Source organism: Diuraphis noxia, unplaced genomic scaffold, assembly GCF_037042655.1.
Source record: "Diuraphis noxia isolate RWA-SAM2 unplaced genomic scaffold, SU_Dnox_SAM2 contig0001, whole genome shotgun sequence".
Taxonomy (NCBI): domain Eukaryota; kingdom Metazoa; phylum Arthropoda; class Insecta; order Hemiptera; family Aphididae; genus Diuraphis; species Diuraphis noxia.
The window spans coordinates 98739628-98753826 of NW_028301711.1; the positions used below are offsets into that span (position 1 = coordinate 98739628).

Here is a 14199-nt window from a genome sequence, read left to right on the forward strand (position 1 = left end):
TTAATGAGAGACCTGAGCTTGCATTGTAGACATGATTGATTCTATGTTTGGTTTGATATTTGACACTGCTACTCTTAAATCAGCTTCAACATTTAATCTGGAGCGATATTTGTTTTTAATTATCGTTAGTGTTGAAAATGCTGTTTCGCATAAATAAGTTGATGCAAAAGGAAGTAAAATTGATATAGCTTGTTTTGATAATTCTGGATATTCAGATTTGATGGAAATCCAAAATGTATTACATGCATTTTCTTGAAATCTGATACGTAGATTTTCATCTGACGACAAGTCAATAAGTTCTTCACTTATTTTTAAATTTCCTAATTTTATTTCATTGATATTAAAATGAAATGGATTTCTTATCCAACCTAGACTTTCTTCTGGGAAATCTTCAAACCGTGCATTAAAGTTTGTTTGTAAACTTATTAGATGAGTAGTTATAATTTCTTTTATCATATTAATATCCACATCATTATCACTGAGGAATTCTGATAAACATGAAAACATTTCAAATTTGTCATCGTCGATATAATTTTTCCACAGAAGAATTTTTTTTTTAAAAGCATTGATTTTATCAGAAATAAATAAAATATTAGTATTTTTCCCTTGTAGGCTTAAATTTAGACAATTTAGTTTTTCAAATATATCTGCAAGATAACCCAGAATTGCAAGCCATTGCTCGTCTAAAAAATGTTCCGAAAGTTTATTATTACGTTCCAGAAGAAAAATTCGTGCTTCATCTCTGAGTTCAAAAAGGCGTGATAATATTTTACCACGAGACAACCACCTTACTTCAGTATGAAGAAGCAATTTTTTATGGTCAGAACCCATTTCATTGCAAAGTATAGTAAAAAGTCTGGAATTTAATGACTTTGATTTTATAAAATTTATTACACTTATAGCATTAAGGAGTACTTTATTAACATCTGGTTGAAGTTTTTTGGAAGCTAAAGCTTCTCTATGAATCATACAATGGTTAAACATTATATTTGAAGACACTTCTAGAACTTTAGCTTTAAAACCTTTTTTTGAACCAGTAAGGGCAGCTGCACCGTCAGTGCATATTGACACACACATTGACCAGGGAATTTCATTAATTTCTAAAAAATTGTTTATAAGAACAAAAATATCATTTCCAGTCGTACGTCCTTCTAATGGTTGACAAAATAAAAAGTCTTCTTCAATTTTATCTTTATAAATATATCTAACATATACAAGAAGTTGAGCAAGATTAGTTATATCCGTAGATTCATCTAATTGCATTGCATAATAATTTCCTCGTAATCTATTTAGGAGTTGTGATTTTATATTATCAGACATATTTTCAATTCTACGCGACACAGTATCTCTTGATAAGGGAATCATTTTTAATTCATTTGCATATGATTCGCCATGCATAATTGATACTATTTTTATAGCGGCCGGTAAAACGAGAGATTCACCAATAGAGTGTGGTTTTTTGGTTTTAGCAATTAAAGTTGAAGCCTCTAATGATGCAGCTAGAGCTTTTATAGGAACTGAAGAAAAATTACGCATAGTATTTTTTTGAACTTCTATCGAATTTTCATACCTTTTAAAAAAGTCTTCCTCTTTATGTTGGAATTGAGGATGTTTAGTAACTAAATGTCGTTTTAGCTTTGATGGCTTCATACTTTCTGAAGCTAATCTTTCTAAACAAATAACACATTTTGGCTCACCTTTTTCAACATCGAAAGTGAATCCAAACTTGATGTAACTGTCTTGGTATTTACGGTCCTTTTTATTAACTTTTCGACTGGTTTTTACATCTGACGACATTTCCGATACCTTACGAACTTTAGTTTCTATAGCACTTTCATCATCACTATTCATCGGTCGTTTAATTAAAAATTTATCCATATCGTTTTAGTTTATATATTATAAAATATTAAAATATTAAAAATGTTAGTTTAAAATAATACAAAATACAAATAATTATTACAAGCTATACAAAATTATAAGCATTAATACGATCAACTCAACGACTCGTACATGACTATCGGACTATTTCATAATAACCGTAAGATTAAATAAAATTACTGATTAAATTCAATTTAAAAATAACCCATATACTGCGTGGTTCAATAGAACTAGTTATCGCAACATTAAGATATGACATGTCATAATATTACGATTGACACAGCCATCAACGGTACAAAATAATTTTACTTTGTATAAAACTATAAAATAATATACAATATACATAGTAATATAGTATAAAACTTTTTCATTTGGTGATTACTGGCGACCCCCTAATAAAATTTCGCGACCCCTAAGGGGTCTACTGTAGCTACTGATACATATTATATTATATTATTTAAATAATCTAAAAAATGTCAGAGTTCAAAAATGATATAAAAACATATAAAATTGCACTATCTATACTTTACCCGTAACACACATATAAATATATTATGTTTTATATATTTTAAAATGAAGACAACTTATTATTTACTATTTCAGATACCTTGGGTTTGGGTGTACATTCACAGATTTGCATTATTCCTACAAATTAGGAACATCAACAATTGCTCAGATTATTCGGGAAGTTTGTATTGTAATATGGGATGAACTAGTTGAAGTTTACATGCCTTCTTTTACAGATCAATATTGGCAAAATATTTCTACTGGTTTTGAACAACGAGCGAATTTCCCTAATTGCTCAGGAGCGGTGGACGGAAAACACATTCGTATAATTAAACCCACTGGAACTGGTAGTCAGCATTATAACTATAAACATTATTTCTCAATTGTTTTATTAGCAGTTGTGGATTCAGACTATAGGTTTATATATGTTGATGTGGGATCATTTGGAAAGGACTCCGACTCCACTATTTTCAAAAATTCATCGTTCGGAACTTTATTGACCAATGAATCACTACATATTTCCAGACCATCTCAATTACCGAATACGAATGAAACTGTTCCATATGTATTTGTTGGAGATGAAGCTTTTGGTCTATCAAAAAACGTACTACTACCCTACGCAGGAAGAAATTTATCGGAAAAAAAGAAATTTTTAACTACCGTTTGTCTCGTGCAAGAAGATATGTGGAATGTGCTTTCGGAATTTTATCAAATAAATGGAGGATTTTTCATAGACCTTTAAACGTTACCACAGATTTGGCGGTTGATATTACGAAAGCTTGTTGTGTTTTGCATAATTATGTACGTGAAAAAAATGGATATGTTTTTCAAGACACGCTAACTATTGATGGGTTTAATGAAATTGAAAGACCTAATAACATTAACCGCGGCAGCAGATTCGCAAGTGATATAAGAAATACATTTGCAGATTACTTTCATACCATAGGAGCTATACCATGGCAATATGGAAAATAGTTAAGTTATAATAATTATTATTTTTCTAATTTTAAATATTACTTATTAGTTATTAATATCGATTTTTTCGCCATAATATAATTTTTGCTTAAATAGTTTAAGTATTGACTTAAAATAATATAATATAACTATTCTTATAATATAATAATAATATAATGCTGATGACATAAATATAAAATGATGAGAAATTATTAAATTGAATATATTATTACACAACGTTTAAATAAGAAATAAAATGTCAACTACTTACCAATTTGTTTTTGTTGCTGCCTAGAGATCTTATTGAAATCTGGATAAAATAAAACACATATTTCTTCCCAAGCCGCTCTTTTTAAATTTCTATTTGAATAATTATCTAGGATTTTATCCCAAAGAAACGCTCTTGATTGGACTTCACTTATAAGTACATCTATATCTATATTTAAATTGTCGTCTGAAAATTCACAAATTTTCGGCGATGGCGTATTCGCTCCGCCAGAGCGGTTGCATTCATCGGAGGATGACATGGTACTGAGTTTGTTTTTTTGGTTTATCGAACGATAATGATCGTTCGTGTGTTTTAATCAATTTATTTCTATACATTTCGATTGAGATATTTTAGTCGTACGATATTTTTATCGTATGGAATATTAAAGTGCATCCGACAGTTTTCGAGGCGACGTACGATTATCTTATCGTACGACATTTTATCGTGATCGTGTGAACAGCTCTATTTATAAACATGTAAATTCAAATATCGTGCGATAATATTTTCGTGCGATAAATTAATCGTACGATGAAATATCGTTCGTGTGTAACGGCCGTAATACGTAATAATAATGATTTCTTGAGAGATCGGTTTCGTTTTGATCCGACCATGTATTAAATATACTTCGTAAAGCATCATCCGCACTGTTCCATCTTGTAGCACCTATCTTTTTTAATTTTCTTAATTTATCTACACCAGTTTCATTTTCAAAAATAGTATCTGTCCAAACATCGGCACGTTTATATGATTCAGTGAAAAATACAGCAGTTTTATTAATTACAGAGAAAACATTTTGAGCAATATTATGTTTTGATAATAAATACAAATTAATAATAAGAATAAAATGTGACGGTGGCAAATAATGATAAAGTAATTATTTTCAATAATAAAAACCTTTTTTGTTTTTCTATGGGCCCGGGGTGCGATCGCACTTTAGCACCCCGGGCCAGTCCGCCACTGGGTACACCGTATTATGCATTTATATTAAATTTATACTACACGCCACATGTTATTATATAGGAACAATAACGTAGTACCACAATATTACGACGTATATGTTGTATACGTTGTATATGACGCGATACGTATAATATTAATTATTAATAATATATTATAATACTTATTGTGCACTATAAAATATATTAATGACTTTGATTTTTTCACGAGTATCTAACTGCAGTCTGCAAATATATTTATATATTTTACAAATACCATGGTAATATTATACAGGGTTGATAATAAGACAGAAAATCGCAACAATATTAAATGTGTAATTTTTTTTAGATTCTAAACGAAATGATGAATGTATTGAATTTACAATGATGTGTGTTTTTTTTTTTTGTGTGTGTCTGTGTGCAGCATAACTAGTCGAAATAATGCTTCAATTTCAAACTTTGGGGTGGTTTCCGATGTAAAATTGAAGATCTTTGGTGCATTTTAGAGGTCAAAAGTAAACATTTACCAACAGTTTTCAAAAAAATCGAGAAAAACAAAAAAAAATGACAGAAAAACGGGAATTTTTATGCAAAACCAGTTTTCAACCAAATCGATTTTTTTATATGGTTGTTATTCAAAAACTAATCACTGTAAATACTTGAAATTTTCACCAAATGTTAATGTTAGTGATATCTATATACAGTTTAATTTTCAAAAATTTTCGACTTTTTTTGAGTTATTTATAGACCACTGAAATTTTCGATTGTTTTGAGAATTTTTTTTGAAGTGTCAATAAAAAAATGTTGGACGACCAAAAAAACTTGAAAATTTAATACACGGTTCCTTAAGAGTTATTCTTATTGTAGCTAAAAAAAATTAAAAATCGTAAGTTACAATTTTTTTTAATAAGCGTTTACAGTTTAAAATTTTACGAAATCTGTCGAAAACGCGAAAATTTGCAAGTAATTTTGAAGTTAAAAAATCATAAAATTTTTGCGTTTATAACTAAGGATTTAAAATACAACACTAAGTTTTCTATAAGTTTTCCTTCAAGTAGCTATAGAGAAAACTCGAAGCATCATTATAGGAAAAATTTTAAGTGCGTTTGAATTTGGGAGACGTTCAAAATCCCGACAATGATAATCCCGAATGGTCAATAACCCGACACCAAAATCCCGACAGTCTGAAACGCAGACAGTTCAAAATACCGACCATTTGAAATCCCGAAAAAAAAATAATTATATCTTATCTTATAAAAGTTTAATCTAGTTACCTACTACCTAGTAAAAATAAAATACAATAAGAAAGTTTTTAACTGATAATATTATCTAAAACGCTCAATTATTTGTGCTGAGTCTGAGTGAACGATTGAAAATTTCAAATGAACAAACGTATTTTGGCGTGACGTGACAGTTGTATAGTCCTATGTCTTGTAGTTTAATTTACGAATATGAGTGAAATATGTCAAATAATCACATCTCAAAAAGGTAATACCAAAATATGTGTCAAGGGATATTTGATGACGAAAGATAAAAATCGAGAGGACATGTATTACTGGTGCTGCGAAAAAAGAAAATCAATGGCCTGTACAGGTAAGTTATTATTATAACAACCAGAAAGACAAATTAATTTTTTATGAGCGTTTTAAGTTTTATTTAATTTGTTGTAATTTAAAAATTATATACGTTGGTATAATACGTTATGGACGTTTATTGATGGCAACATTCCTTATCGGTATTACCATACCTATAGATAAATTGCGATATGAATTTCATATTATGAAATAAAGTGATTATCGTGTACATTATTATTTCGTGTACATTGTCATTGTGTGGCACAATCTTATACGTGTAAAAGTTCCTCGCTTCTCACAGCGATTTACCCACCTAAACATTTTATTTTTGAAATTTAATTTACGTATAATTGTGTGGTTTTATGTGCTTAAGACGACGCGAGAAGCAGAATTTCTATTTGACGTTTAGTTTTTAAATAATAATTAGATATTTAAAAACTTAAAAGAGACGTTTTGGTTAAACGGCACATCATGGCGAGCGCGCGCGGTGTTCGAATAACAGGTCCGCCGACCGCCGCTATCTTATCCAAAATGTCTCTTTTAAGATTTTAAATATTAAAAAAACTAAACGTCAAATAGAAATTCTGCTTCTTGTGTCGTCTTGAACACATAAAACCATACAATTATACGTAAATTTAATTTCAAAAATAAAACGTTTAGATGGGTAAATCGTTGTGAGAAGCGAGGAACTTTTACACGTATAAGATAGACAATTACGATGAGTAGGCGATGAGAGTTTCATTTGGGTCATATATTATGTTAATTGATAAATTAACTCGATATTATAACTCACATTTTAATAGAAGTAATCATTAAAAATTATTTTTAATTTTTGCGTTTCATTCATAGGACGTGCAACCACTATATTTATCAACGAAACACATTTATTACGTAAATTTTCTGATCATAATCACGCACCCGAAGAAGCAAGGGTTGATGTATGTACTACTCTTAGTAATTTAAAAGATCAAGCACGAAATACCAATGACCAACCCTGTCAAATTATTTAAAGTTGTGTTACAAATATGCCAAGTACTGCTCATCCTTACATGCCGAATAGGAATGCTCTCCGGCAACAAATTAAGCGTATTAGAAGGGAAAATACGCCATCTCAACCTCAATCATTAGAAGATTTAATAATTCCCAATTCATTGAGAACTACGATTGGTGGGGAGTTATTTTTAATCAAAGATTCAACCATTGACGATGAAAAACTTCTACTATTTTGTACTAAAAATAATACTCATTGGCTGTCACATGCTCGTTATTTAATTATGGATGGTACTTTTTGGACAGTTCCAACAATATTTAGACAGCTATATACCATACACGCACCTGTAGGGGGAGACAATTTTCGAGTTTTTTCTCTAGCATATGCTTTAATGTCATCAAAATCTGAAACCCTGTATACACGTCTTTTTCAAGACTTAATTGATTTTTGCGAAGATAATGGTGAGCAACTAAATCCATATTGTATAATGACAGATTTTGAACCGGCAGCAATAAAGGCATCAAAAGCAGAGTTTCCTAACGTGAAAAATAAGGCATGCTTTTTTCATTTATCTCAAAGCACTTGGAGAAAAATTCAATCATCTGGCTTGGTGAATTTATATGATACAAACGAAGAGTTCAGTTTGAAAATAAGACAAATGCTTGCCCTGGCTTTTATTCCATCTCACGATATACCAGCAGCATTCGATGAACTTAAAGCGACATTTCCTCCTGAAGCTGAAGAAGTTGTCCAATGGTTCGAAGATAATTATGTACATGGCCGGATTCGTCGCCGAAACCAAAGAAATGGTAATATTATATGCACAGACCCACTTTTTCCGCCCAAACTTTGGTCTGTATCAGAATTAATGGACCATGGAATTCCTAGGACACAAAATATTGTCGAAGCTTGGCATCGACGTTGGTCGACTTTGGTTGGTAAACCTCATGTTGGAGTCCATACAATGATTGAAGAGCTCAAGAAAGAACAGCAACGAGTTTACTTAGAAATTGAAAGTATTAATCGTGGAGAACCACAACCGAAACAGAAGAAACAAATAATTGACAGAGAGAAACAAATAATGACGGTATTTAAAGAGAGATCAAATAGGAGTGTTTTAGATTTTTTACGGGGCTTGGCCCATAATATATCGATGTAGTTTTTTTTTCAATGACGATCGGCGGTCACATGCCGAATATTATATTCCATAATCAACATAATATACTATGATTTATAAATATAAAATTTTTGTGTGTTATTAAATCAAATTATTAAATAATGATTAACAAATATAATGTAATTGTAGTGTAATGTAATGTTTGAGTTTTTAAATTAAATTATTGAATAATGAACATGATAATATGTGAATATGTTTGTTCGGGATTTTAGACTGTCGGTATTTTGAACCGTCGGGGTTTTAAACTGTCGGTATTATGATTTGTCGGGATTTAGTATGTCGGAATTTTACATGTCGGGAATACAATTGTCGGGATTTCGATCCAGACCCTTTGAATTTTAAATTTTTACGAAATAGCGTAACGATAACGATTTATCCTGAAACGATTTTAAATATTTGTTATTATTCAAAAAGTATAGTCTGTAACGTCACAGAATTTCAGGCCTTATTATTATTATTATTAAACCACTGGGTATACCCAATACCTAGGATATCAGCATACCTGTCGGCCAGTGACCGTCCCATTAATATAATAGCGCGCCCGCGATTACCACTATGTTATGCAATAACTGATCCCCGACCTCCCCGCCTGCAAAAGTGTTCACCGTCGTCACCGTAACATGTCGTCATCGGTTGCCGTCGGCGACTCTGTCGCGTCCGTCGGTGCGATCGCCGCAGTGCAATTATTTTAATTACCCATATTATTGTAAAATCCCGCAATACGCCTACCCTGACCTTCCCTACTACGACATCAATTGCGACAACAACGGCCAGCGACCGGACACCGTTCGCCAGCCATCTTCACTTTTTAAACCAACGTATTCCCGTCAAGACGTAACGAACACCACCGGCCCACTCATTCTGCGGTCCGATCAACCTCGTGGTCAATAGTCAACTTATAGTTTTTTTTGTATTGTCATCCATACTCGTAATGTACGAAATGATGGGCTAAGCGACGACGTCGGGCCCGATGTCGGGCGAAGCCTCCGTTTTCCCAATGACCGACGCCGATGGGCCATGTCGACCACGTGTCTTGGGGGTCGACGGCCGACTGGCCAGCCTATCCCAGCCGTCGGTCATCCACACTTTCGTCATCCAGCCACAACTCAAGTCATCATCATTTGTGTAATGTACAAAACTATTTCCCCCAATATTCCCCCCTTTTCATTTTGATTATGTATCACAACTTTTTCTTTTCTTTTTTCATTTTGATTATGTATCACTACAACGTATTTCTATTTATGCTCCATTTTTCCTAATAGGTGCCCCGGTAACCGTCATGCGGAGCCGTGGGTATTTTCCTTTAACACATGTAATAGTATAATGTGTCATACCGACGTATGATGACTATTCCGTGCCGGTAACCGCTTGTCGGAGCCATAGCATTATATTATATACTTATCCCTGTATTTTGTGCATTTTGCCATGTGCATTATATTATATATCTTTCCTTGTATTTTGTGTCTTTTGCCATGTGCATTATATTATATACTTTTCCCTGTATTTTGTGCATTTTGCCATGTGCATTATATTATATATTATTTATTACAACTATGTAAAATATATCCCCATAGTTATCCTAAGACTTTACGCCTATTATTTTATTAATATAAAATTTTTTGTTTGTTTTCCCCCTTCTAAATAAATCTTTGGCGTTCATTCGCCACTGCGTGTATCAAAGCCTGTGAGTTCCACCGACTTGACCCTCGGGTCTCACGCGGTGCGGCTCACAGGTCACGAGGAAAGTGTTCCCCTTCGCTCGTGGGTGGTTTTTGTGACTTAAAACATCATGAAATCTCACAAGTCGTAGATACTTGAAAATTTTATCAGTTATTTAGATTGGCGTTTTCTTTACATTATTTAATTTTCAAAATATTTTGACTTTTTTTGAGATATTTTTAGACGACTGAAATTCGTCTGAAAAGTGTCGATAAAAATTTTTTGGCCCTATCAAAATACTTAAAAATTTAATACAAAGTTCCTCATAAGTTATTCTTATAGTGACTAAAAAAATATAAGAATACATTGGCACAATTTTTTTATATTAGTATTTGAAGTTCAAATATTGACTTAATACGTAAAAATTACGGCAATTTTCAAATTATCTTAGATCGAAATTCATATAAGTTTTTTCTTTTTAATTCTAAGATTTGAAAATTTAATACAAGGCTCCTAAAATATTTTTACAATAGCATTTGAAAAATAAAAGAAATATATAGTCACAAATTTTTTTTATAAGCATTTACAGTTCAAATTTTGACTAAATGCATAAAAATTACGGCAATGTTTAAATTATTTTAGATCGAAATTTATAAAAGTTTTTCTTTTTAATTCTGAGATTTGAGAATTTAATACAAGGCTCCTAAAATATTTTTACAATAGCAGTTGAAAAATAAAAGAAATGTATAGTCACATTTTTTTTTACAAGCATTTAAATTTAAATTTTGACAACATACGTAAAAATCACGAAAATTTGCAAATTATAATAAGCTAGAAATTCATAAAATTTTCTTTTTAAATCTAAAATTTGAAAATTTAATACAAGATTCCTTACAAATTTGTCAATCTTTATCACAAAAAAAATGTCAACTGGAAATTCAAATTAAATTTTTATTAGCATTTGAATTTCAAATATTGACAGAAATTCGTCAAAACCATGAATATTTGCAAATTATTTTGTAGTTCAAAATTCATAATATTGTTTGTATTTATATCTAAGGTTATAAAATTTAACACCAAGTTTTCCATAAGTTTTGCTTCAAATAGCTATAGAGAAAATTTGAAGCGTCATTATAGGAAAAATGTTTTGAGCGTTTGAGTTTTAAATTTTTATGAAATCGCGTAATGATAACGATTTATCCTCAAACCTGCAGGTATTCATTTATCTATGATAATATAAGGTATTATGAATTATGATAACTACATGATAACTACACTAATTGATTAACCATGCCTTATGCAAAATGCGACTTAATTGAAAAATAAAATATTTATTTCAAAATAGAATATATGACAATATTAAAGTATAATATATCCTAGACTGACAAATCATCTCCGTTCAGAATCGTTTTCCGTTTACAATGATACCTATCATTGCATTCAAATTTAATCCCATCCATTACAGTAACCTACCTACTGTACAGCAGAGCGACATCCACGACTTACCCGCTTTTTTTATATTTATTATTTATATCACTACTAGTATTATAAATTGATAATAATTAAAATATTACGGTATAATACTCTTAGAAAAGTAAATACCCAGTACCTACCCACGTACACGAAATACAACTGGCTTCACGCCAGTCTGTTGTTTAATTTAATTAATTGGACTTAGAAAATTTCTTATAAACAATATTTTGAACTTAGAAAATATTCGAATCAAACCGAATTTATTCTATCATTCAGAATACTTAACTTACATTCAGCTTTCATGTTATAAATAAATATATGTTTTACCACAATAAATAAACAATTAATCTAATTAAGAAGAATTCTACGTTGTGTAATTAACTCAAGAGTCACCTTCCAAACATCATCCTTGACTACTGATACCTGTAGGCGACGTGATCACTACATCTGGCGCAGTCGAGTACGGAACCCTAAGAAGAACATCAAAAAAAAATTCAAGAGGAGAAAAAGCAGAATTTTTCGCAAAAAATAAATTTTTTCGAAAATTTTGAAAAATTCTACAACTTCGAGTCAAGAATTTCACGGAGGCAGTTCGACAGAATCACCGTTGGGGAACTGATCACTTTCCAACAACTCCGAGGGTCAAAAGAATCTACGTAGAGGTCAACAGTCGATAGCGCAGGAAAATCAGCTTCAGTCAAGATGAACCAAAATACGAAGACAACAGTATTGTGAGTTATAATTTTTTGTGTAGTATTTAAGAGAATGTTTTTGTAAGCTTTGTGGGGTCGCGTCTCCTTTAGATTTTTTAGGATCTATCGTATAAAACACTTTTGGTGTGTGCACCTACACCACCATTAGAACATTAAATTCATAAATATATTATTTTTATATATAAATATAAATTAAATGATAAACTCAGATAATATATATACGTTTAATGAATATTATTGATTAATAATATAATAATAGATATTGAATGTATAGTAAAAAGGAAATTATAGAAAAATGATGAATAAATAATAAATGATAAATGATAAATGGTAAATGAATAATTGAAGTATAGAGAAATAATTTGAGAATAATAAGAAATAAAATTTTGAAGTGAAAGAAAGTAATTTTAGAACCGGTTCGAATTAATTTTAAATAGTATATAATATTAGATAAATATAATAGCATACATATAGTCCACATTAAGTAAAAATAGTATAATAAATAAATTAAAGTAGTCTATAATAAGTTATAATAGTTTAAATAAATTTGAATTAGAATTATTAATTAAGATTTAATAAAAATAATAATAAATAAGTTTATAAGTAGTTAATTTAATTATTTTATTTGGAGTAATTAACCAAAAGATAAATAATTATAACATAGAGGCGTAATATTTAATAGTAGTAATGATATAATTAATGCGTTAGTGTGAGTGCAGTTTATAGTAAAACTGATATAAAATAAATACGTAATAAAAAACGAAAGCATCGCGGAACACGATTTTTTTATAATATAATAAATGACGTGTTACGGAATCGAATAAATAATAAAAGTAATATTGAGTATAGAAATCGAAGTTGAGAATAAAGGTATTTAGAAAATAAAATATATTAAATATATAGTTGAATAAATAAATAAGAATAAATATTAGAAAGTTATTGAGGGAAGAATAAATGTTATTTTTATGAAATAAATAAAATTATTTTTCAAAGTTTAAATGATTAAAAAATATATTGATGAATAAAAATTCAGGGGAAATACAAGATATTTTGACAGGAAGCATATTAGTAGCATCTGACGACGAAACTAGAGACGTAGGTGTTCAAGTAGACAACAACGAGGGGGCTGTAGTAGTCCAAACAAATACAAATATCGTTAAAACAGAACAAACATTAATTAATTTAGATATACCAGAAGAGTATAAATATTCACAAGATTGTGATAGGGAAAAATATTTAAGAGCAGTTACAGATAAAGAATTTTTAAATTTAACTTTTAAGTCTTCAAGTCCAGCAAGTGATAGTGATAGTACAATAAAAAAACGAACAGGATTACGAACTGACAAAGGGGTAGTACACGTACAATTACCAAACATAACTCGAACGAAAAAAATAAAAACAATGGCTGAAATGGATATAGATAAAGCCACAGCTTTGATTCCGGTGTGTACAGGAGCAAAGAATGTATCAGAATTTATTAATACATGTGATATCGTGGTAAAATCGGTAGATAAAAGTAATTTACCATTATTAATAAAAATGATAAACTCGAAATTAGCAGGTAATGCACTAGAGGCAACAAAATATAGAGACACAGAAAAATGGGAGGATATAAAATCAATTTTAAAGGGAGCATTTGAACATAGAGCATCTGAGAGAACGTTAACAATAGGATTTAATTTCGCGCGTATGAAAGAAAATGAGGACGTAACCAGTTTCGCAGGACGAGTTGAGGAATTATTTTATAAATTATGTAAGGAAGGTTCGAAAGATATGACAGAAGAAGAAAGCAAAGTATATAAAAAACAACTTAAAAATCAAGCATTAGTAATTTTTGTAAACGGTTTACCGAAACATTTAAATTTAGCACTAAAAGCTAGGGATCCAAAAACGTTAGAAACTGCTATGCAATTCGCAAAAGATGAGGAAATGGAACATAATGCTAACTTACAAATGGAAAAATTACAAAAAGATTTAGAAAAACAAAATTTAAACGGAAATAGTAATACATCGGGAAATAATTTCAAACAAAATAATAATAGTCAAAATTTTAATCGCGGTAACAATAAC

At 30.3% G+C, this 14199-nt stretch overlaps 2 protein-coding genes across 2 annotated transcripts; one reads left to right on the forward strand and one right to left on the reverse strand.

Moving 5' to 3' along the window:
- Positions 1-1851, reverse strand: LOC107172203 (protein ZBED8L-like). The gene is made up of 4 exons (XM_089222202.1): positions 1698-1851; positions 714-1100; positions 369-488; positions 1-320 (listed from the first exon to the last, which is right to left on the reverse strand). The coding sequence occupies exons 1-4, from the start codon at positions 1849-1851 to the stop codon at positions 1-3; spliced, it is 981 nt and encodes a 326-aa protein (XP_089078328.1).
- A 5290-nt stretch (positions 1852-7141) lies between these two features.
- LOC107172218 (uncharacterized) lies at positions 7142-8266 on the forward strand. The gene has a single exon (XM_015522504.2). It carries the CDS (start codon positions 7142-7144, stop codon positions 8264-8266), a length of 1125 nt encoding a protein of 374 aa, XP_015377990.2.
- The last annotated feature ends 5933 nt before the right edge of the window (positions 8267-14199 follow it).